Source organism: Centroberyx affinis, unplaced genomic scaffold (genome assembly GCF_046629955.1).
Source record: "Centroberyx affinis isolate AG114_WGS23_722 - 3 ecotype Tasmania unplaced genomic scaffold, CSIRO-AGI_Caff_v1 ptg000557l_1, whole genome shotgun sequence".
Lineage (NCBI taxonomy): Eukaryota > Metazoa > Chordata > Actinopteri > Beryciformes > Berycidae > Centroberyx > Centroberyx affinis.
Window position 1 is genome coordinate 78,352 of NW_027279200.1, and position 22,267 is coordinate 100,618.

At 40.9% G+C, this 22,267-nt stretch overlaps 2 protein-coding genes across 2 annotated transcripts; both read left to right on the forward strand.

Moving 5' to 3' along the window:
- The first annotated feature begins 586 nt into the window (after window positions 1–586).
- Window positions 587–5,840, forward strand: adgrg4a (adhesion G protein-coupled receptor G4a). Its single transcript, XM_071518218.1, has 10 exons — window positions 587–818; window positions 1,346–1,486; window positions 1,573–1,618; window positions 1,916–2,019; window positions 2,199–2,320; window positions 2,410–2,678; window positions 2,937–3,042; window positions 3,602–3,882; window positions 4,480–4,581; window positions 4,933–5,840. Exons 2-10 carry the CDS (start codon window positions 1,367–1,369, stop codon window positions 5,079–5,081), a joined length of 1,299 nt encoding a protein of 432 aa, XP_071374319.1. The 5' UTR covers window positions 587–818; window positions 1,346–1,366; the 3' UTR covers window positions 5,082–5,840.
- A 1,036-nt stretch (window positions 5,841–6,876) lies between these two features.
- LOC139643061 (transcription cofactor vestigial-like protein 3) lies at window positions 6,877–12,858 on the forward strand. The gene is made up of 4 exons (XM_071518209.1): window positions 6,877–7,101; window positions 8,868–9,070; window positions 9,197–9,583; window positions 10,664–12,858. Exons 2-4 carry the CDS (start codon window positions 8,881–8,883, stop codon window positions 10,699–10,701), a joined length of 615 nt encoding a protein of 204 aa, XP_071374310.1. The 5' UTR covers window positions 6,877–7,101; window positions 8,868–8,880; the 3' UTR covers window positions 10,702–12,858.
- Window positions 12,859–22,267: the final 9,409 nt, after the last annotated feature.

Sequence of the window (22,267 nt, forward strand, 5' to 3'; positions counted from 1 at the left end):
TCTGGCTTGGACCCTAAGGTGAGAGGCCATGGGTGCTATGATAAGCCCTGATAGGGAACAGCTGATTTTACCTATGAGTTTTTTGTTAGGGATGAGACGATAATACTCACGATACGATTCGATACACGATATGGGGTTCACGATTCGATACAACCATGATACGATATAATAAATAAAAGTGCAATGACTAAGTGACCGTGCAGAATTATTGTCACATTTTTGCATTGCGATATATTGAATTTCGATATATCATCCCATCCTTAGTTTTTCTTGTAAGCTGCAACAGTAAAATTTTCACAGACATTCAAAACACTCCACTAGACCACTTCTGGACCACTTCTGCTTCATTCAACGTCCTTGAGTGGCTAGGGAAGTGGAATCCATACACAAAAAGGTCAATAGAAGTGTGATTATGGGAAACAGCGTTATGAAACAGGCTTTGTAGCCTCAAGCAGTCACGGCACATTAAGTGTCAATGAGGAAGCGCATGACAAAGAATTGGTAGTCAACAGAGAGCAGCTACTCGTGGCAACTTTCCAGAGTTTCACTGCAATCTGCACTTTTAGACTGACAAATGAGACAGAAATAACTGAGCCTGGTGTCACTTAGGATCCACGGGGCTTTGCACAGGACACTGTAGCATTGTCATATACCTTTTTTTTCAGATTTTCGTGAACCAGAGCTTTGTGAGTGAACCTCTCCCTGACACAGTTGCAACTATCTCTCTGCCCTCTGCGCTCCACGACTTCTTCCCCCCTGGAGACAGAAACAGAACTCGAGTTCAGTTCCAGTTCTATGGAGTGCAAGACCTTTTCAAGGTGCGTTCATGTAAATCTTCCCTTCCTATTACTCCTCTTGTTTGTTTCCTTTTCTTCTTCTTCTTTTTCTTCTTCTTCATCATCTTCGGTTTCATCTTCCTCCTCTTCTTTTTGTTGTTCTTCTTCCTGTTCTTGTTCTCCTTTTTCTTCCTCCTGCTCTTCTTCTTCTTCCTCGTATTGCAAAAACTAAAATAAACAAAGTGTTATCTAGAGAACAAATAACACAGTTGTGACATTTTGAAGAACAAAAGAAAATGAATTTAGAGTTGAAATCTATTGTAAATTCAAACAAGGAGGTATTGAAACCATTACTTGGTGTCAACACATACTTTAGTTTGCACTGTTTCTGTTATTAATTGGTTATTTAATTAATACTTTGATTATGACAAACCCATTCTATATTGATAATAATCAAATTTGCCAAAATTTTTTTTTTAATAAAGCCTTGCTACTACTACTACCACTACTACTACTACTGCCACTGTTACAGTGACTACTATTACTACTGCCATTATTACTTTTAACAGGACCCAGACACAACCATAGAAATGGAGGGCAACTGGACATTGAATACTTATATAGTATCTGCCAGCATCAATAACAGCCATGTTAGCAACCTCAAAGATCAGCATGTGGTGGTGACACTCAGCCATCAAAATCCCAAAGAGGTGAGAAATCCATGTTTTTCTACTGCATCAGTAAGAGTAAAGATTTTGCATTTGAATTTAACAGCATCTTCTCTCCCCCATCACAGCAAAAGGACAAGGTACAGTGTGTGTTTTGGGACTTTCAGAAAAATGGTGAGTTGCTCCTTATTCATGATGTGTTTTGTATGCTTACGGTTGGATTTAGATGGTTTAATTGAGCCTCATTGCATGTTTTGGGAGCCAGTGAGACCAATCATGAAACACAAAATATGCAGCCACAGCCAGGTGTGTGTCTGTCGATAAGCAGTGGCAGCGGCTTTCATCAAACATTATGTGTGTGTGTGTGTGTGTGTGTGTTGAATGTGTCTGTTTGTGCATGTCTATCTGTGTGTCTATGTGTGTGTGCTTGTCTGCTTGTGTATATGTGTGTGTATGTATATTTTGTTTCAGGTGGGCAGGGTGGTTGGAACGGAAATGGCTGTGAAACCCTGAGTATTTCTGCTAATCAGACCAGCTGTCTCTGTGATCACCTCACACACTTCGGTGTGCTTCTGGTGAGTCGCTGGGAAGACACCTGAGTTGACAACTTGCACATGACAACTATAGTCAAATACTGATCTCTTGTAAATTTCTCTTCCAGTGAAGAGTTCACAATATAATGTTTGATATCCAGCTCTAAATGCAAATGTCACAGTTCTGGTCTGTTTGCACCTTGACTCATGTTGTGTTGCAGGATGTTGCCAGAGCTCCCATCAGTGAAGCAGACAGTCAGATTCTGACAGTCATCTCCTACCTTGGTTGCGGTATATCTTCCATCTTCCTGGGTGTCACTCTACTCACATATTTGGCCTTTGAGTAAGTCAAGTGGAGTGACACTGTTAATGCCAAATTTCTGTCCCTATCTGTTTCTCTGTGTTTATATTTCCCTCTCCCCTGCACTGTAGGAAGCTGCGTCGGGATTACCCATCCAAGATCCTGATCAACCTGTCAGTGGCCCTGCTGGGGCTGAACATGCTTTTCCTTCTAGACTCCTGGCTCTCCTCCTTCCCCAGCTACGGCCTGTGCATCGTCACTGCTGCTACGCTCCACTACTTCCTGCTGGCCTCCTTCGCCTGGATGGGCCTGGAGGCCGTGCACATGTACTTCGCTCTGGTTAAGGTCTTCAACGTCTACGTGCCTTCCTACATCCTCAAGTTCTGTGTTGTGGGATGGGGTAAGGCAGAACTTTGGAGCACAGGGAATCAGTTGTGTAAAATATACAAAATTAATTTCTGTGTCAGTGTCAGAATAAAAAATGATGTCAGTTTTCTCTGGAATTTAAGAAAGACCACAAATCCATTTCAACACCTCAAACCTCAAACTCTTTTGGGAGGATTTCATTTTCTTTCTGACATAGTAGGTGAACGAGTTCAGTTGGCTATGTGAATATGTGAGTGAGCAGCATAACGCAGGGAATTGTGTATCGTCACAGGTATTCCTCTGGTCATAATCAGCCTGGTGCTAGCCATAGATAAAGATGCCTATGGCAGCGCTCTGCCTCAAGACACTGGAGTGGTGCTTCAAGACTCTCAACCATTGTAAGTACACCAGAGCCGGGCTTTAGTCGAGGCCACCTTAGCTGAGCCTGGGTCAAGACCAAAGCCAGGGCAAGTCAGATCTATTTCAAGGGATATAGATTGGAGGGATATAAATTATGAAATTATGAAATATCTCAATCATATTTATTTCAGATTATAGCCCAATAAAATTAATGGAGAAAATATGATTTAGCTGAGTTAATGTTGAATTAAATTAGATGACTGAGGAAATCCATATGCTGGGTAAGAACATAGAAAAAATAAGTGTTCTCTGGTGTGTCGATTTCAAATACTTAATTCAAGAACCAAAAAAAGGTTCCATTTATTTTTGAAACATGAAAAATAAATCAATCAAGATATCCCTTTGAGAGTGCAGATTTCCTTGAATTAAAAAAACAAACAACAACCAAGCAAATTAATTGATACCCAGCAGTGGCTTAGACCAAGGCAAGGCTGAGTCAGAGACCAGACTAAAGCCCTGAAGTAAAGTTAATAACATTTATCATAAACTTCTGTGTGAATTGCAAGTTAATGTGCTACATTATGATTAATCCCCTAGCTGCTGGCTACAGAGTGACGTCTTCTTCTACGTGACGGTGGTACCATTTGTTCTGCTGGTCCTGCTGTGCAACATCAGCGTGTTCACCGTGGTTCTGATCCAGATCAGACGGATGAGGACCAATAAGCCGGCGGCAAACAGCCACGGCTCACTGCATGACTTGAGGGCGGTGGCCAGCCTCACCGTCCTGTTGGGCCTGACCTGGCCAGTAGCCTTTTTTGCGTGGGGGCCAGCCAGAGTGCCGCTGCTCTACATGTTCGCCATCCTCAACAGTTTGCAGGGTAAAGATGAGCTGTAGCTGGTATTGAGGAGCTATTAGTTACATCCTGCTTGTCATGAGTCATGTTCAACACATCTGAAATTCTGTTACTATTCTGGACAGCATATGTCATTAACAGCACCATGACACAACATATGTGAGGTTTTTATATTGCTGTTGTTGGATGAAAGCCTTGCATCTCCAAAATGTTAACTTAACTTTTCAGAAGAAGAAGAAAAATACCCTTGTTTTCAGCTTGACCACCATGCATTTTAGAGTTTATTCAGTGAAAGGGTTTCATAAGCCAAGGGGTGTAGAATTTTCTTAACCTGTAGGAGAGGTTTTAATCCTTCGATTAAAACATGAAAATCTCCAAAACTGGAGTTACAAGGTTTTCACCCGACAGTGAAGATATGTTTGTTCAGAAGTAACACAAATGTGATGAGAATGAAATCCCTCTCAACAGTGTAGTTTACAGTAATACCTTAATGTATTAATGTAATACTTTACATTACAGGACATTACATCTATGCCCTTTATTAACACTATTATCAAATTTGAAGTGATGGAATCACAGAGGAGCTTGTCTCCTAACTCTAACTCTACTCTCGTGTCCCAGGTGTGTTTGTTTTCGTGTTCCACTGTCTGATGAAGGAAAACGTGAGGAAACAGTGGAGAATCCACTTGTGCTGCGGCCGATTCAGACTCAGTGACCACTCAGGTAGGCTACCTGTTGTATAGAGACAGCAAGGTCTGGGGCAGCAGCATATACAGCAGGATATATGACTTGTAATGAGAATATGTATGGTAAAGTGAATGTAGAACTGAATAGAATATGGTATAATGAAACAGAGGTTGTTCATTTTAACTCCTATTCTTGGCATCTTCCAATTCCATTTCTGACTGAATGTACGTCACTGTAATTACTTATTATGAGAAGTTGAGCACTGACCAACAAATTCTTGGTTAATTTCTTATTATATTACACTGAAATAGCCCCCGGTCCAGATAGTTGATGGGGAGTATTTTCAAGGTTGGTGACGCATTGCTGCCTTTTGTCCCCTGTGATCAGACTGGAGCCGCTCTGTGACAGTGGGTGGCCGCGTCAAACAGAAGCAGCTGGTCAACTCCGCCTCCAACGGGTCTGTCGACACCTCCTCCATCAGGAAGGTGTCTGACTCCTCCACAGGATCAGCACCAAACCACCACCAGGGGGAGTGAGCGGGCCTTTAAAACGGGCTACGTTCCATACCGCAACTCTCTCCCCTCCCAACGTCCCTTGTTCAAAGCACTGATAGCACTGTGTTGGTTGAAGCAAAGAGGTGGAAAGAAGAAGATAGTACATCTCCATTTCTGTTATGGGCAGGGTGCATGTTAAGGGAAACACTGTGGAACAGGTACTGATCACCACCTGCATTAGAATCAGTGAAAGCCCAGAATTTAAAATAAAAGTCAAGACAAAGTGCAGTAGTGGAGTATTTGCTTATAATACTCCTAAGTATGAAAAAGTAAAAATACACATTCTGTAAAAAGTATCCCACATTTCAGTTCTTGCACCTTCAAAGGTTAAATTAAAAGAGTTAGTTGTCTATTCATGCTCACTCTGATTGCTTTTACTGTACAGCTGAATGGCTGATGCTTAGAAGGAGCCTCATTTATGTATGCAAAACTTTAATTCAAAGTAACTAGTAAATTCATGTTTAATGTTGGAGAGGAAAATGTCCAATATTTCCTTTGAAATGTGATGGAAGTAATGTATTGAGTTTCCTAAATTGAAATATATATAAGTAGAGTATGAGTGCCTAAGAAATGTATTCAAGTACAACTCAAGTACTGTACTTGTTCCTTTCCACCTGTGCATGAGAAGAACATTTGTACAATTCCACAAACATTAAGTCTGCTTTCGGTACTGTAGTTCTCAATTTTCAGCATACTCAAGGCATAAACTTTATTTTTCTTAAGAACTTAAGGTCTCTACTTTCAAAGACAATCAAAACAATAAATGATTTTCATGTCAGTTTTGTTGAAATATCTTCTTATATGGCTGTATATCAGGAAATATTTTTTTATTGACTACGCTATGGTAAAATGTACATTTAATGCAATATCTATTAGAAGGTTGGTTTTTTTGTTTGTTTTTTTTTCAGCATCACCAACACCTCAAGTTAAAATTACTATTTAGAATAGGAACAGGATGGGACAGGACAGGGCAGGAACAAACAAAACAGCTGTTATATCTCCTTCCTTTTCACAGAATTCAGCAGATTTTCACAAAAACAAAAACATTTCACAAAAACATTTTGTTTGGTTTATCAACTGGGGTCAACAGCCAAAAATGGAAACCACTTCACTACTGTATTGTGTAACACATTCTGATCTGTTGGAAGTATTACAGAACCACAGAGCTAGAAGAAGTACACATTGAAGCAATAAGGGTTCAACATTGAACCATTTACAACAGAACCAAGGACGACCACCAATGAAGCACAGAAGAACCATGAACAGCTGAGTGCTAAAAGCACTACTGGTTATTTCAATATAAAAATCCATTTAAAATGTTTTTTCTTCGAATAATAATTTTGCTTTCTGTAGAAATCACTTTGTTTGTTTCAGAACTTGTTTCATACATTGCTTAAATTAGTCTGAATGACTGTGTGGCTATAAATGTACTGAATGAAGATGTGGACTGTACAACAAGTTTCTATTGCTCTAGAATTTGGTTGATTGTCTAAGTATTCATTCAGACAGCAGATATCAAGGATGTTGAATCTAAGTTGGGGTTTGAAGCGTAAAAATCTAGTATGAAATTTAACCTGATTTATCCAGATTACAGAAATATGTGACTGGCGAACACTTCAGAAGTGCTGTAAAACTGTGCATAGCTTTATGACAGTGTGACTCTTTCAGGAATGTTTTTATAAGGTGTCATTCAGGTTTTGGAAGAACTCGCTGGATGACATTCCTCTCATACCCGTCTGCGTTCATGAAGCATCACACCCTCCAAGTCTACCACACTGAGGAGCATTACATGAACAGTGAGTTAAATGAACTAAGTGTTGTCTGTAGAGGAGTTGGTTATTGGGATCTAATAGATGTTTCTGATGTTTTTATTGAAGTCATGTGAGATTTTTTCCAACGGTTTTGGCTGCAGCTCATGTAGGGAAATAGATCAGCTTTGATCAACCAGGCAATCCAAGGACCTGACTCCTTGGCCATCCTTGGCTAGCAATCATCAGGCCAGGTAAGAAGCAATCTAGTTTTAATACAAATATGTGTTGAAAATGTGTGGAATAACAAAATGAGTTGGTTCACAAATTGGGTTAGGAATTCAATAATCCTATTATAGAAGCAATTCATTTTTTTCTAACAGCACCATGCAATGGATATTAGATATTATTGCATTATGCAATGCATATTGTTTCTTAATAGGGCAATGTGTAGCCATTCATATTTCATGTACAATAATATTGAACATGTACAGTCACTTCCTTCGTATAGATTTCAGTCATTGAGGCTGACCTAATTTTTTTCCCGAAAAAAAGCAGACATTCATAATGCATTTCAGCCCCCTTGATGACATCATGCAAACCTCCTGAACCAACCCATAGTGCAAGCCAGACCAGGCAATATTTAATTAAGTAATATTTTGTAATTTCATACATCCAACACTTATTAAGTGTTGGATGTATTTGGAAATCCAACCAGATGCTGCTGCTCCTCTTGTGGCACACAACAGCGCACACCAGTTGAAACGCTCAGAATGTATCAGTTTGGTGCTGGAATGATCTTAATATACAAATTCACCTGACATTAAGGAGCTCTTCATTCGTTATGGATGAAGTAATGGCAATCAAGCAATCAAACAAGGAATCTGTCAACTATATGCACATAATCCACTGGAGAATATGAGGTGTTAAGTACTGCAGGACACAATTTCTTGACAATACAATTTACCAAAAAGTAAGTTCAAACTTCTCCTGTTAGAAAATGTTTACTTATTTAAGATGCTATGCTAAATTATCCTTAGCCTAATTCACAGAAATATCAACAGTCCATGACCTTAGCCATCCTCTCCAACTCAAGTTTGAGATGATTTCTTCAAATAGAGGATCTCCTCTGGTTTAGAAAGCCTCCAGCTAAGAAGAGTTTATTTACCCTCTTCACCAATTCTGAGTTGAGATGAAATGAGGTCCCTCACTTTTAATTGATAGCAATAATATCACATTGTCATTGATAAAAACAATGTCTTCAGTGGCTTATTGGATGGCAAATCCAGTAGACCAGGTAAGCAGCCTGACAGAGTTAAAATAGATTTATGATATGAACAAGGTATGATTTTAATTTGATCATAAAGCTTAATTTCAATTTACAATGGCTAGAAAGTTTTGTCTGGGTTCCATGCAAGTAATGTATTTTATCAAAGTTACATGGAAATTGGAAAAAAAAATTATGTGAAAGTAAAACAAGGACACTGTCATAGATGTATTGCAGACCAAACAGTGTTCCTCAGCATTCTGTGTGCCATGCCTCCTAACGGCCACTAGGGGCAGATAGGCTGCTGAGTTACTTTCTGGATCCTTGAGGTGCTTCGCATCTAAAAATAATGATGGAGAAACCGAGATGGCTCACCCCTTTACTTAATTTTCGCTAAATTGGTACATTAGCCAAAACATTTCTTTCTCGCTAACACAGCTGAGACCAAGTCCTTCACTGAATCATGAGAGGATTTTAGGTTGTAGGTGAATTCACAATCAGAATACAATTATTGCATATGTGGTTCACTTATTGATGGCATTCGAGTGCATTCTCTGAAGTTTCAAAGAAAATATAAATAATAGTAAGATTGATATGGTTGAGGTTGTTTGTCTTTGGTATGACTGAAAACACAGAGGAAACATCAAACTTGTAGCAACACAGATCTTGTGAAGATTTTAACTCATCATCACATGCATGGATCAAGAGTGTGGGTGAATTGTCTGAGCGTCCTGTTTCATCTCTGTTCCCCAGTCCCAGCTGACCCATGGCAGACAGCACAGGAAGCCCGATAGCTGTGAAGGTGGAAGAGCATTCTCACAGTGTCATCTTGACCTACTTCCAGGGCGACATAGGCAGCATGGTGGACGCTCACTTCACCCGCGCTCTCAGCAAAGCATGTAAGGCCAAGGCGCCGGCACTGAAGAGCAAAAAAAGCCGCAAATCTGTTAAACTGGGTAAGTGCGTCTATGACCTGCTCTGAGCAATACTAGTAAATCTTATCCAACAGGTGCTTTTTGTGATGTTTTAAAAAAAACACACAGTTCCATTCATCCCCACTGCATTGCTTTTGTCTCTTCCAGAGGAATCAAACCCCTGTCAGTGGAGCGCCGCTGCCTCTTCCTCTTATTCCGAGGTCCAACCCATTGCTGAACGTCTCCAGCTGAGCGGCTCCAAAGAGCCCCACTGCACCTTCAGCCCCGCAGACGACTCTCCCAGCTCGTGGCACTCGTTCCCCACCAGACAAACAGGGGGGCCAGGGCTGCCCCCAATCGCATACTCCCTGTCCCACGAGGGGCTGGGTCTCACCGGGCAGCAGTACGCCACGTCCCTGCTCAACCTGCTGCACAGTGACCGGACTGAGATGGGACCCGGCATGGCCTCCGGTTCCAAGCCAGAGCTCCTCCCCAGCTGGACGGCACCTCAAGGGTTCAGAGACCCTGTGGACCCGGCTGTAGGCTTTGAACCTGGTAGGTCTGCCTCCACACAAACCCAGCACTGCAAACAGCATCTTTAAACAACCTTTTACCCAGAAATCCAGGCTCTCACTGTGAGTGTGTGTGTGTGTGTGTGTGTGTGTGTGTGCTTGAGTGGGTGGGAGAGAGAGAGAGAGTAATGAATGTGTACTGTACAGACTCTACCCACCCACAGGTTGTATGCTGAGGTTATTTGGGTCAACTGTCAGGTTGAGGAAGTCGTAGGAGAAGGTCAAACTCCCATTCACATAGACTTCACAGCTGAAACTTGAGGCAGAACAAAGACAGAACATGAGTCTTATAGGACTTTTATGTCTGTGTACTGTATTGTACCCAGCAGTGGTGGAAAAAGTACTCAAATCCTTGACGCAAGTAAAAGTAGCAATACCAGAATGGAAAAATACTTCATTAAAATAAAAATTCCTGCATTCAGTAAAAGTGTAGAGGTATTGGCAGTAAAATGTATTTAAGTACCAAAAGTAAAAGTACTTATTCTGAAGAATGGCCCCTTTCAGAGTGCTACATTATTGATGCAGTAACCTGTAAGAAGTATTTTAATGTTCTAGGTGGTTCAGGTGGCGCAATGTCTAACTACTCCATATATTGTTAGAGTTTAACTCTAACAATGCAACATTTATTATGAGCTTAACGTATGTTTTGCATGTAAAACCTTATTCTGCAAAATAACTAGTAACTACAGCCCTCAAATAAAATGTAGTGGAGTGAAAAGTACAATATTTCCATCTGAAATGTAGTGGAGTAAACGTATAAAGTCTCACAAAATGGAAATACTCAAGTAAAGAGCCAGTACCTCAAAATTGTACTTTTTGTACAGTACTTGAGTAAATGTACTTTGTTACTTTCCACCTCTGCTAAATGGAAGAGATTAAGTTTAAAGCCTACTGCAAGTGTGTATTTGATCCTAGAGTTTAAAAGAATACCTCTTACAGAGAAGAATGAACAATTAATAAGATGTTTTACTAGTGCTTTATGTGACCCAGCCTGTAATATCATGAGCCTGTACATCCATTAGAGCTGCTTGGAAATGCTTCAAGCTTGTCTCCCCTCTTTCAGCACGAGGTCTGGACAAGAAGGATCTGTACTGGTATTGAAGAGAGAGTGACAGAGGGAAAGCGTGACTTCAACAACACAGCACACCTGCAGCTCTATAAATCCCCCTGGCTTTCTGTTCACTGCTGTAGCTGTCAGACGGTTTCTTGCCAAACAGGCCGCTAACCACCATCCGAGAACAAACAGAAGAAAATGCAGCTCTTCCATTCCCTTCCCCGCTCTCTCCATTTCTCAATCAAATGACCTCAGTAACAGCTGGAGCAACCTTTCAGAAAGGGAACATTCCCCGACAAACCTGTTCTTCCACTGTCTCAGTACTCTCAAAGCGCTGCCTACAGCTGTATAAGTTGTTGCTTTTTGTTGTGACTCTAGCAGGCACTTCTCTTAGTAGACCAGTAAATAGACCAGTATTAAGTTAAAGTATAAACCTTGTAAGCTCCTTGGGTATACAGTATATGATATATATATAGATACATAATATTGATGTTAATATCTGTCTACAGTTGGCTTGGATGATTTTTAGTTGCTGTGAGAATATTTTTTACATATCCATGTGAACAAAAAATCTACAAAAAAGTGATATATGTTAATGTTTGTTTTCTGTAATCTTGAACTCGGGAATCTCTGCAAGCGCACCATGTACAGTTGAAAACAATTACTCACATACAAACTTAAATAGAGATATGACCAGACAAAGATCAATGCTGAATTTAATAATAATAATATACAATGTTTGTGAAGTATGGGTTGAAAGTGTGGCTTGTTAATGAGCATCAGACAACAAACCACCCAGAATGGATTAAACAATACTGACATCTGATGGCCAAGACTAGCATCTGCTGGCCAAGGCGTTAACACACTCCTGTTGTCATGAGAAAACCTCCTAACTGCAGTCTTGGTGATTTTCATGTTTATAATTACAGTTGCATATATATGTATATATGTATATGCTCCTCTATGGGTTGAGAAAAATGGATAAAGTATAAAAAACTGCATGGTTGTCAAGTTGAAAACAAGACAAGTTTTTCCTGAAGTTCCTGAAAAGCTGAAATTTTGGACAGACAAGGTTTTCAACAGACAGCGACAATGTACTGCCATGTAAACACAAATATTATTTCATTCAACTTGAACTTTCATTGACATTTTTCCATGCACAACGGAGCCTGTCTCCCACATTCCCCTCCAGGTGGAGATGTGAACAGAGACACACAATGTGGAGTCTATGAAGGGAAGCCCTTAGAGCTACATTAGAGTGTCACTTCGACAGTGAGTGGCCAATTTTACCACTGGAGAGTGTGAGGATGAGATGAGTTTTGTCTGTTCTGAAGACCTTGAAGACACACCTTTCTTCATCACCACCATCCCTAGTCCTCTGGCTCTATTCTTCTGTGCCTTTACCTCTTTTCACACATCTGTACAACCCGTTCCATTTAGTAACCCAGGATGAAGATGGTGTAAAAGTAGTCTGTCTGATTAAAATTGAGGGATAATAGAGTCTGGGTGCTTTTTGGCACATTGTGGAAAGTCTGGTGTCATTAGAGAACTCTGATTCAGGTGTGTTCGCACCTTGAGATTGGCATTGTTGATGTGAACTTTACCTGAAGCTTTGTGAAGGAGTTTATTAAAATCCTACACCTAGGTAGTGATTTTTGGAGCGTGCTAATGGGGGAAGTAGTGAAGACAGTTTCACTTAAGTCCGAGTTAGACCAAGACCAGAGCCAAGTCCAGACCGCAGTGTTTTTTGGGAGGCACTTAACAAGGTAAAACAAAGGGTGCGAACTACAGGGGAGCCAGGGGGAGCTTGACATGAGCTCCCCTGAAAACATGATTTGTGAAATTTTGGGGGGTCTCTAAAATATTGACAATATGCTATTTTTGCCATGCATTTCTATTTTTCTGTATCTTCATCATCATGGATCATACTGCTGATGTGTGGTGAGCGTTCTGGCGCAAACTGGCTGCCGTGCATCACCCAGGTAGGTGCTACACACTGGTGGTGGATGAGTTGAGTCCCCCCCCCCCCCCCATATGTGAAGCGCTTTGAGTACTTAGAAAAGCGCTATATAAATGTAATCAATTATTATTATTATTATTGTTATATATGTAAAATTAGGCTATTATTGATGTATGATTCATGCATGAGGGTGATTCATCACTAATTCATTTTAATAAAGATACTGGCATGCATGCTATTCTTGCCTTCACCATCGAAGCGTGGCGGCGCAATATCAAACTTCACTCACTTTAACTCAAAGATCAGAAAAAAAAACTTCTTAGTCCCACTCAGTCTGCGTGGCAAATCGCCATAATTCATTTCTCTGTTTTGTAGTCAGCATACTACAGACATGTCAAAAAGATGAGGACTCGATCCCTTGTAGGCAGCCTGGCCTGCTCTGTTGTTGAGTTAATGCCCATACATTTGTGTGTTTATAGGCTGTTTTGCTATTTGACCTATCCGTGTCTTATTTGTGCCGATAAAATATAGAATATAGTACATCACTCTGCAGAGTATACTGTGCCCTGCTTTAGTTGGCCGTATTGTATCATACTGTGATGTTTGGTTTTGATACCCATGTGGAGGTTTGATGTGGTCATTAACTGATTATTATATATCAGATGTGCTGACATAAAGCAAGTAGGCCTACATGCTTGCAGCTATGAATGTTTCTTTGCAACAAGAGTCACAGTCAGTCCTCTCTTTGAGGCACACACAAGCCCCCCCCCCCCCCCCCTACAACTGGCTATTGTTACTGACATAACAGCAAGTGTCAAGGTAGCCCAAATTGCCTTATCAATGCCACAGCTGGCAGATAGTTGGAAAAGGCCACAGCTTTGAGAGCAATCAAGCTCTCAACACTATGAAGACACGTCCCAAAATTGAATAAGTCGACCAGAACAGCAGATACTGTCACACTGAGCAAAGAAAACACTGAGAGCAACGGTCACTGTAGTGAGCCTTTGTGTTATATGGATCTGTGGTTGATAGTACAAAATATGTATAATATAGATAATATGCATATTTTACTTCTGCTTGTAAAACAGCATGGGACCTCTTGATTTACCATGTACTATTCTGGAAGAAAGGATTCTACACAATAGAAATACTACAAACACTACAGAAAAGGCTTCAGAGTATTTGACTTTTTCACATTCTACAGTGGATCCATTTTTTTTGCAAAATTACAAGATACACAAAACAAAATAGTTATGGAAATGAAAATTCCAATACTATCATAGGCAATACATTGGCACACAGAGGAGAGAGAGAGATTGGAAAATTAAAACTACTTTAATCGCATAGTGCATAATTTGTGGGTTTATTATTTTTTCTCTGAAGTATCAAGTGCCTTTGCAGGATCTATAGAATACATTAATTCATGATCCTGCTGGAGTTGCTGTGGCCCTCTCCAGCTGTGGCCCCTAGAATCGTCACCTTTCACCCCACTAGCGATGGCGCTGGTTGTCAGGCCGACTCTGCATCGCTCTTGAAGTTTTCAGAGTCCTCAGCTCCTCCACCTTTGAAATGCTACAGCAATATTCACTCTGGTTCTGGCTTTCTCATTGTGGACTTTTTTGGCCTATCTAGGCTTCACTGCGGTTCGTTCTTCCATGGTTGTGCACATGAACCTGAGAGAAGTTCTGAACTCAAGGGTGTGTGTGGAGAATTTCCACCAAAACAGAGAGAACGCACCTGACTGCTTGTTTAGAAAGCTTGAAATCTCAGCAGCCATTGAGGTAACAGTGGAGTGACCGGCACTGATCAACAACACTTGTGAACCCTTGCTGATGTATTATGTTCAATTTGTACAATAAGCCAGTGAAATATTACTGATTGTTCCTTAATAAAATGTTTTAGTTTTCAACTGTTCAAAATCTCACTTGAGACCAAGGTAGGACTCTAAGACTCTGTAGTAAACTATTGCAACAAACAACTACAATATTTTGACTATAAAAGAAATCCATGTTTTTATTTATTTATTTATTTATTCCTTCATTCTAACCACTGTGAAGGCTCCCTGCAGAATACACTCACTCACATTGTGTTCAGCCGCTCACTGCTGACCGTCACCAAGTCTTGGTGTCCTCCTCATGTTTTTGTGCATTGGTAACTCCACTTCCTGGATAAAACCTGATTCTCACACTGCTGAACAACCTGGGCTTTAGGTCCAGACTAGTCTCTGGCAGACAGGAGTCTGACTGAACATGTAGGAGTGATGGAAACTGATTTTTTTTAGATCTTTTAAATAGTTTGAACTTCCTCTAAGTACCTTTAGTTAACAAAAATATATTTCTTGATGGATTTACTGTAGTTCAGGTCTTGTAAAACAAAATTTTTTACACAGAGAAATTATCATTTGACCACAAGTGAAGTAAATACTGCAATCCAATGACAGGGAGTGCCATATGTTATGTATGTGTGTTGTATGCTCTATAATTCTGGGCACACACAGACACAAATGCACACACACACACACACACACACACACACACACAGACACACACACACACACACACACACTAAAAAACAGTTACACAATTCAATGGATCCAGTGCCATTAGAGACATAAATGTATGTTGGTGAAAACATCCAAGTTTAAAAATCAGACTGTGACAGGGACGATTATATGAAAACCCCATTAATTTTCCACATTGAGAAATTATTACAGTAACTTTAGATATTGAAGGGCGAGGCTCACACCAAAGATGATTTCATCACTGAGGACAAGAATCATTCAGTAGGTAGGCCCTTTGAGGATGGAGCTGGTAAGGTTCTATATCTCACGATGAAGTCACAGCAACAGACTCCTGGACAAGTGGATATGGAGTATCCAGTAACACATGAAGACCAACAAACATGGAAACTTCACGTATGGATGTAGGTACAAACATTGGCAACAACACATGGACCATGTGGAATCCACGTGGAATCCAGCAGGACTCGGAAGACTGGAGCAGGACAGGTGAGTGAGACTTAACATACACATAGACATGTTCATAAACACACACACACACACACACACACACACACACACACACACACACACACACACACCAAGGTCTATATATTCTTACAATTGTTTGATGGTGTACAGAAGTACCAAGACTGTATTTTCTTGTTCAGCTTCCGTTGCCTCTTGTATTATTCTTTGGGAATGCTCCTCATTAAAATGCTCAGAGTATCTACTGCATTTGATACATGTATCTACTCCATATAGTCTTAGACTGATAAGCAAGTATTTAAATCCAAGGCCATAATTAATGGTTTAGTTGTGTGTTTGTATGTGTTGTGTTGACTGCATGACTCTGAATGTAACGATTGCTTTTTACAAATATTCCCCCCGGGTTCACCAGTTCTCCCATGGGACACACTCCTGACTCCACCTTCCTCTCTGGCTCCTGGGAACTTCCAGAACCCCCCTCTCCTCGCGGCACCTGTAGAATTCCAGGTAGTCCAGGGTGAAGTTCTGTCTAGCACTTCATGTGACTACCTGGCTCAGGTGTTCAGGGGAGAGGGGTGTTTCGGCAAAGTGGCCCAGTGCCTGAAGATGGACACGGCCACAACAGTGGCTGTGAAGGTCCTCAGGAAGGGGGCTGATGCCCTGCAGGACTTCAACAGAGAGGTAGATCATTTTATTCCTTTTGATGATAACACTCATGAAAGTTTTGGGTAACATGTTTCAAATTTTGCTTGGTCTATTAAAATGTGTATCATGAAGTGTTTATACTTAGCCAATGAACCTTAAGTTATCATCTTCTCTCCCCAGCGGGCCATGCTGGAAACAGTCAGCATCTTGGACGCAGACAAGTGTCACTTGGTGCAGTGGCACGAGTGTTTCCTGCACCGAGGACACCCCTGTCTAGTGTTCGAGATGCTGGACAAGAGCCTCCAGGCCTTCATGGAGGAGAGAAACCAGCCCCTGTCTCTCATAGAAATAAGACCGGTCCTGAAGCAGCTGGCCCAGGCTTTTGCAGGCTTAAAGTCAATAGGGCTGATCCACGGAGACCTCAAGCCAGACAACATCATGCTGGTGAACTGTGTGGATCAGCCCTTCAGAGTCAAACTCATTGACTTTGGTCTGGCCACTCCTGCCTCCACAGTGAGGCCTGAAGACATCTTCCATGCTCTGTGGTACAGGTATGTTCTATTGAGAGTTTCGTCGCACTACTGTAAATGAATAGTTGAGGTTCTGTCATTCCTCTGTAGCTTCTAGGAAAAATGTTGAGTTTGACTGTAATTCACAGTTGGTGTCAACGTTTAGTGCTGATATAGTGTAGTCCTGTGTCTGGATTGGTAGCGAGTCAGATGTTGTATTCTTGGTCTTCAAATCTCAGTAACATTTCTTACGTTTGGCTCTCGTCTTCCACCCTCAGGGCTCCAGAGGTCCTCTTGCGCCTGCCAGCCACCGAGGCTATTGATATGTGCATCATGGCCTACATGTTCCTGGGTCAACACCTGTATATTTCTGCCAATGAATATGACGCAGTAAGTAACATAATATACCTATATTTGATTTACTCTACAGTTACTCTAAGGTGGTTTCCACCACAGACAAGTCTCCACACCCATGTGGAGATGTGATGTAGAATATAGGCTAATGTGATGCTGTATTGTCTTTCCAGATCAGATTCATTGTAGAGGCACAGGGACTCCCAGAAAACCACCTGCTGGATGCTGGTCTCTACACCAACTGGTTCTTCAGACGTGACCCAGACGTCTGGAGGCTGAAGGTATTGTAATACCCTCCTGCTTTGGCTCTTTCCGGACAGGGTGTTTGTTTTTTCCAGAAGATCCAACAATCCTTTTAAAATTGTTAAAAAATGTGTGAAGAAGTATCCCATATATATTCTGACACCAGAGGAGTTCACCTGTGAGACGGGAATTGAGTCCACAGAGAGCAGGACTCACATCTTCGATGTTCGGTCTTCGCTGAGTGAATTGCTACGCGTAGGTGGTCCCTGTTTTCTTGTATAAAAAAGATTTCCTTCCTTTCATTTGACACTTGACAAGTCTTGTAACATTTGCTATGATTACCAATTAGACATATCAATAGATAGATAGATAATAGCACTAATTAATAGTATTTATTTGCTCTGTTTCCATGAGCTGTGAAGTGAATTTGACTGAACTGTCATTGACTTTGTTTCTAAATCCAGCTCTACCCAAACGGGGCAGTTGAGAGTCAGGATGTGGGGGCGTTCATAGGCCTCATGGAATGGATGATGGAGGTTGATGCTGAAGAGAGAGCCACGCCTGGCGACACTCTGCAGCATCCCTTCCTCACCATGAGCCACATGGAGGACTCCTACGCCACCAGCTCTTAGTAAGTGTGTGTGTCTGTGTGTGTGTCTGAGTGTGTGTAGGTGTTAACGCTGTTAACAGACAAAGCAAATGTTTGGACAGGTGTTTGATTGATGGATAGAGGGAAGGATGATAGGATTGATCGATTGATGTTTTGATTGATGGATTCATAGATTGATTGACATACTTCTTGCAGTGTCCAAGCCTCCTTCCTGGCCATGAAGGCTTTCTCCCATGGCAGCACATCAGCCACTACTGAATCAGTCACTAATGTCCCGGTTGACAAGACATCCACCACCTCTGTCCCGGTTGATATGACTTCCTCGAACACTGACCCGGTTGACAAGGCGTCTACCTCCTCTGTCCCGGTTGATATGACTTCCACGAACACTGATCCGGTTGACAAGGCATCTACTACCTCTGTCCCGGTTCACAAGACTACTACTACGACTACTATGATGACTGCCACTGTCCTGGCTGACGGGGCTTCCGTTCCCTCTGACCCAGCTGACGGGGCTTCCACTCCCTCTGACCCGGCTGCTGACACTTCGACCACTATCCCCACTGAGGTCAAGAAAAAAAGTAAGAGGAAGTCCAAATTTGATCTGTACAGGTGTATTATTTCTGATTCATATCATATTTCCTACTGTTGAGCGAAGGGTGATCATTTTTACTAAACTTCAAATTTTGCTTAACTTGCAGAGTTCAGACCAGTTAAAAAGATGCGGCGATTCCTCTCCAGACTGAGGAAGGCCCTCCATCGTTACTTTCCCCATGCTGAGGAGTAACAGGCTCCATTTACACTGCTGCTGAAAGTTCCAGATTTTCCCCACCAAACCATCACATCTGAGCAAAAAATCAGAACTCAGCACTAAGACCTGCAGTGTGAATGTAGCAGCTTCAAGAGGGTAAAATAATAATCATAAAAAATAAGTCTTTGCCCCTAACAAATGGTTTAATTGTGCTGTTTTTTTGTGTTGTTTTCATTCTTGTATATGTAGATCTTATATCTTTGCTTCAGATTCACTGCAACAAATACTACTACAATACTACTACTACTACAAGCACACCCACATTTACAAAATAGAAGTGGTGTTAAAAATACTATTCTTTTAATCAAACAGATTTGATCAAACTCTCACTTAGGTGAAGGGATGACAAAATTGGGAAACACTTTAAAGCAGAAATTGACCTTTACCTATGCTTGTAATGCAAAGTTTTCCTCCCATGTGGCACCTTGAGAAGCCCCTCACGTCGAGCCATTTCCAATGTTTTCTAAATTTCCAACCAATCGTAGCCACTGTTTCCCATTATTCCATTATTATTATTTTTTTTATTTAACCTTTATTTAACCAGGCAGGTCAATTAAGAACAAATTCTTATTTACAATGACGGCCTAGAAATTATTAACATCAAAAAAGCAAGGTTCAGGTCCAGGAGGCGCCACCCTGCCAGCCAAGTGACAGCATATTTTCAGCCTGTATAAAGTTCATTAAACCAACATTAAAGTCAGAGACTGATTGAAACTGAGACTGAGAAGGATGAAATACTATGAGATGCGATGGAAAAGATCCAGATGCCAAGACAGGTGAGGGTGAACCACAGGAGGAACCAGATGTGGTAAACTGGTCTTGCTTAAAGGAACTAAGGCGGTCTGAGAGATAGAGATGAGAAACACATCGGCTTCATAGATACAACAGAGGAGAGGCCCACTGACCACACAGCAAGCCAGAAGGGAGAAAATATATTCCACCTGAATGGAAAAGACTATCTACTGATATTGGACCAGCATTCAAACTACAGAGTTCACCATCTTATCAGACATAAGAACAAAGCAGGTGATCAAATTCACTAAACTGATTATCCAGACATGGTATGCATAAGTGATATCTGCTAATGGCATTTAACTGAGGAGTATCGAGCTTTCTCAGAGAAATATGAGTTCACACAAATGTAGCTTCAAGCCCTGAGTTCCCACAGTCACATGATGCACTGGAAAGAGGGAATAGACAGTGAAAAGCTGCTGAAAGTCCTGGAATATCATGGAATTTAGAGAGGAGTATTCCAGACAGGGGAAGTCAGGGAATGTATTCAATTATCTGGGGAAGTTTTATTTGTTAACATCACAATTTTCACTTACTAGTATTATAGTCCTGTTAACTAGTACATTTCCAATTAAAGTAATATCAATTTGCAGTTTATTTAATCTTTTTTACTACATTAACAGGAGGGTTGACATTTTTTGAAAAGTAAGATGTTTACAATAATCACTAAAGATCTAATCTATACATATCCATCTCAGGTTAAAGCACCTGCAGGTACGTAGCTAGGAACTCTGGGCCCCCTGAAAGAATATTGCTCTGGCCCCCACTTTTTTATAAAATAAATGTAAGTATTTTTAAATAAAGGACATATTTAATGCAGTGAATTAATACTCAGCTTGAATATAGAGGTCAAATCCATTTTGCTCGCTGCTCAATCCTTTTCCACATGCCACTCTCTTCTGGCTCTGCACATGACTAACAGCATAATGCTGAAATACTTCTAGTACCAAATCAAGACAAGAGACATTATTCCATATCAATGCAATTGGCAGGTTGCTAACTAACATCCCAAATTCTCACAAACAAACCCACACAGCCAACAATTAAAGTCCTCAATTTCATCTTCAGTAACATTGGATTGTAAAACTGTAAACTATATTCATGATTCATGAGTCAGTTTCATGAATAACTGATAAAGAAATCCAGCAGGAGCAGGGTACGAACTACAGGGGACCCAGGGGAGCTTGGCTCCCCTTACTAAGACATGAGCTCCCCTGATAAGATGATTTGTGAAATTTTGGGGGGTCTCTAAAATAGTGACAATATGCTATTTTTGCCATGCATTTCTATTTTTCTGTATCTTCATCATCTTGGATCATGCGTAGAATTAGGCTATTATTGATGTATGATTCATGCATGAGGGTGATTCATCACTAATTCACTTTAATAAAGATACCGGCATGCATGCTATTCTTGCCACCGTGCAATATCAAACTTCACTAACTTTAACTCAACGATCAGAAAAAAAAACTTTTAGTCCCACTCAGTCTGCGCGCCAAATCGCCATTATCCATTTCTCTGTTTTGTAGTCAGCATACTACAGACATGTCAAAAAGATGAGGACTCTGGGGCGCCCCAGGGGCGCTCACCGAGTAGAGCACGTACCATAAAGGCTCAGTCCGGCCCGCGGTCATTTGCTGCATGTCCTCCCCTCTCTCTCTCCCATACCTTCCTGTCTCTCTCTCACACTGTCTCTATCAATAAGCTATCAATAAGCATAAAATGCCTAAAAAAAAAAAAAAAAAAAAGATGAGGACTCGATCCCTTGTAGGCAGCCTGTCATACTCTGTTGTTGATTTAATGCCCATACATTTGTGTGTTTATAGGCTGTTTTGCTATTTGACCTATCCGTGTCTTATTTGTGCTGATAAACTATAGAATATAGTACATCACTCTGCAGAGTATACTGGCCGTATTGTATCATACTGTGATGTTTGGTTTTGATACCCATGTTGAGGTTTGATGTGGTCATTAACTGATTATTATATATCAGATGTGCTGAGCTAGTAGGCCTACATGCTTGCAGCTATGAATGTTTCACTTGTATCTTGCTTTTGCATGTGGGCTCAAAACTCAAATGCATGTTTTAAAGAGTAATTGATCTACAACTGGTTATTGTTACTGACATAACAGCAAGTGTCAAGGTAGCCCAAATTGCCTTATCAATCAAAAAAAGTGAGCTCCCCCGAAAGCCATGGTATAGTTCGCACACTGCTCTGGATGACAGTTAATGATAGTCTAATGCACTGGGTGGGGAAAACAACAATATGCAAACAATACAGACAAACAGAGCAGCAGTGTGGCCAATATTTATTATATTATATAATATATATATTTTTTCTCATCTCAAGTGACATTAAGATACCTGAAGTTATGTGTGAGTCTCCAGCACTGTTAGCATTTACTTAAAAGTGCCAACAAACCGCTCACCTCTTTTCTCACCTTAGACTGTTTCAGTTGCCTTGATAGTAATTTCTTCCCTTAATTAACTATGAGTCTGATATGTTTAGTGTCATCCCCCCAACTGCTTTTTTTTAATAACCAGCCTGGGAGACATGACAGGGTGCACCCCCTCACCACAGAGACCATTCATGGCCACAGATGGTGAAGCAGCTATCTCCACATGCTAAGTGTGGATTATTGATGGTACTGTGCTAATATTAGCTTCTTCCCATCTGGTACTCCATTAATCAAGGCCCATTT

Coding starts and splice junctions, on each gene's coding strand:
- LOC139643061 (XM_071518209.1), top strand. CDS start 8,881: ATGGCAGACAGCACAGGAAGCCCGATAGCTGTGAAGGTGGAAGAGCAT. Junction 9,071..9,196: donor CCGCAAATCTGTTAAACTGG/GTAAGTGCGTCT, acceptor TGTCTCTTCCAG/AGGAATCAAACCCCTGTCAG. Junction 9,584..10,663: donor GGCTGTAGGCTTTGAACCTG/GTAGGTCTGCCT, acceptor CCCCTCTTTCAG/CACGAGGTCTGGACAAGAAG.
- adgrg4a (XM_071518218.1), top strand. CDS start 1,367: ATGGAGGGCAACTGGACATTGAATACTTATATAGTATCTGCCAGCATC. Junction 1,487..1,572: donor GCCATCAAAATCCCAAAGAG/GTGAGAAATCCA, acceptor CCCCCATCACAG/CAAAAGGACAAGGTACAGTG. Junction 3,883..4,479: donor CATCCTCAACAGTTTGCAGG/GTAAAGATGAGC, acceptor CTCGTGTCCCAG/GTGTGTTTGTTTTCGTGTTC.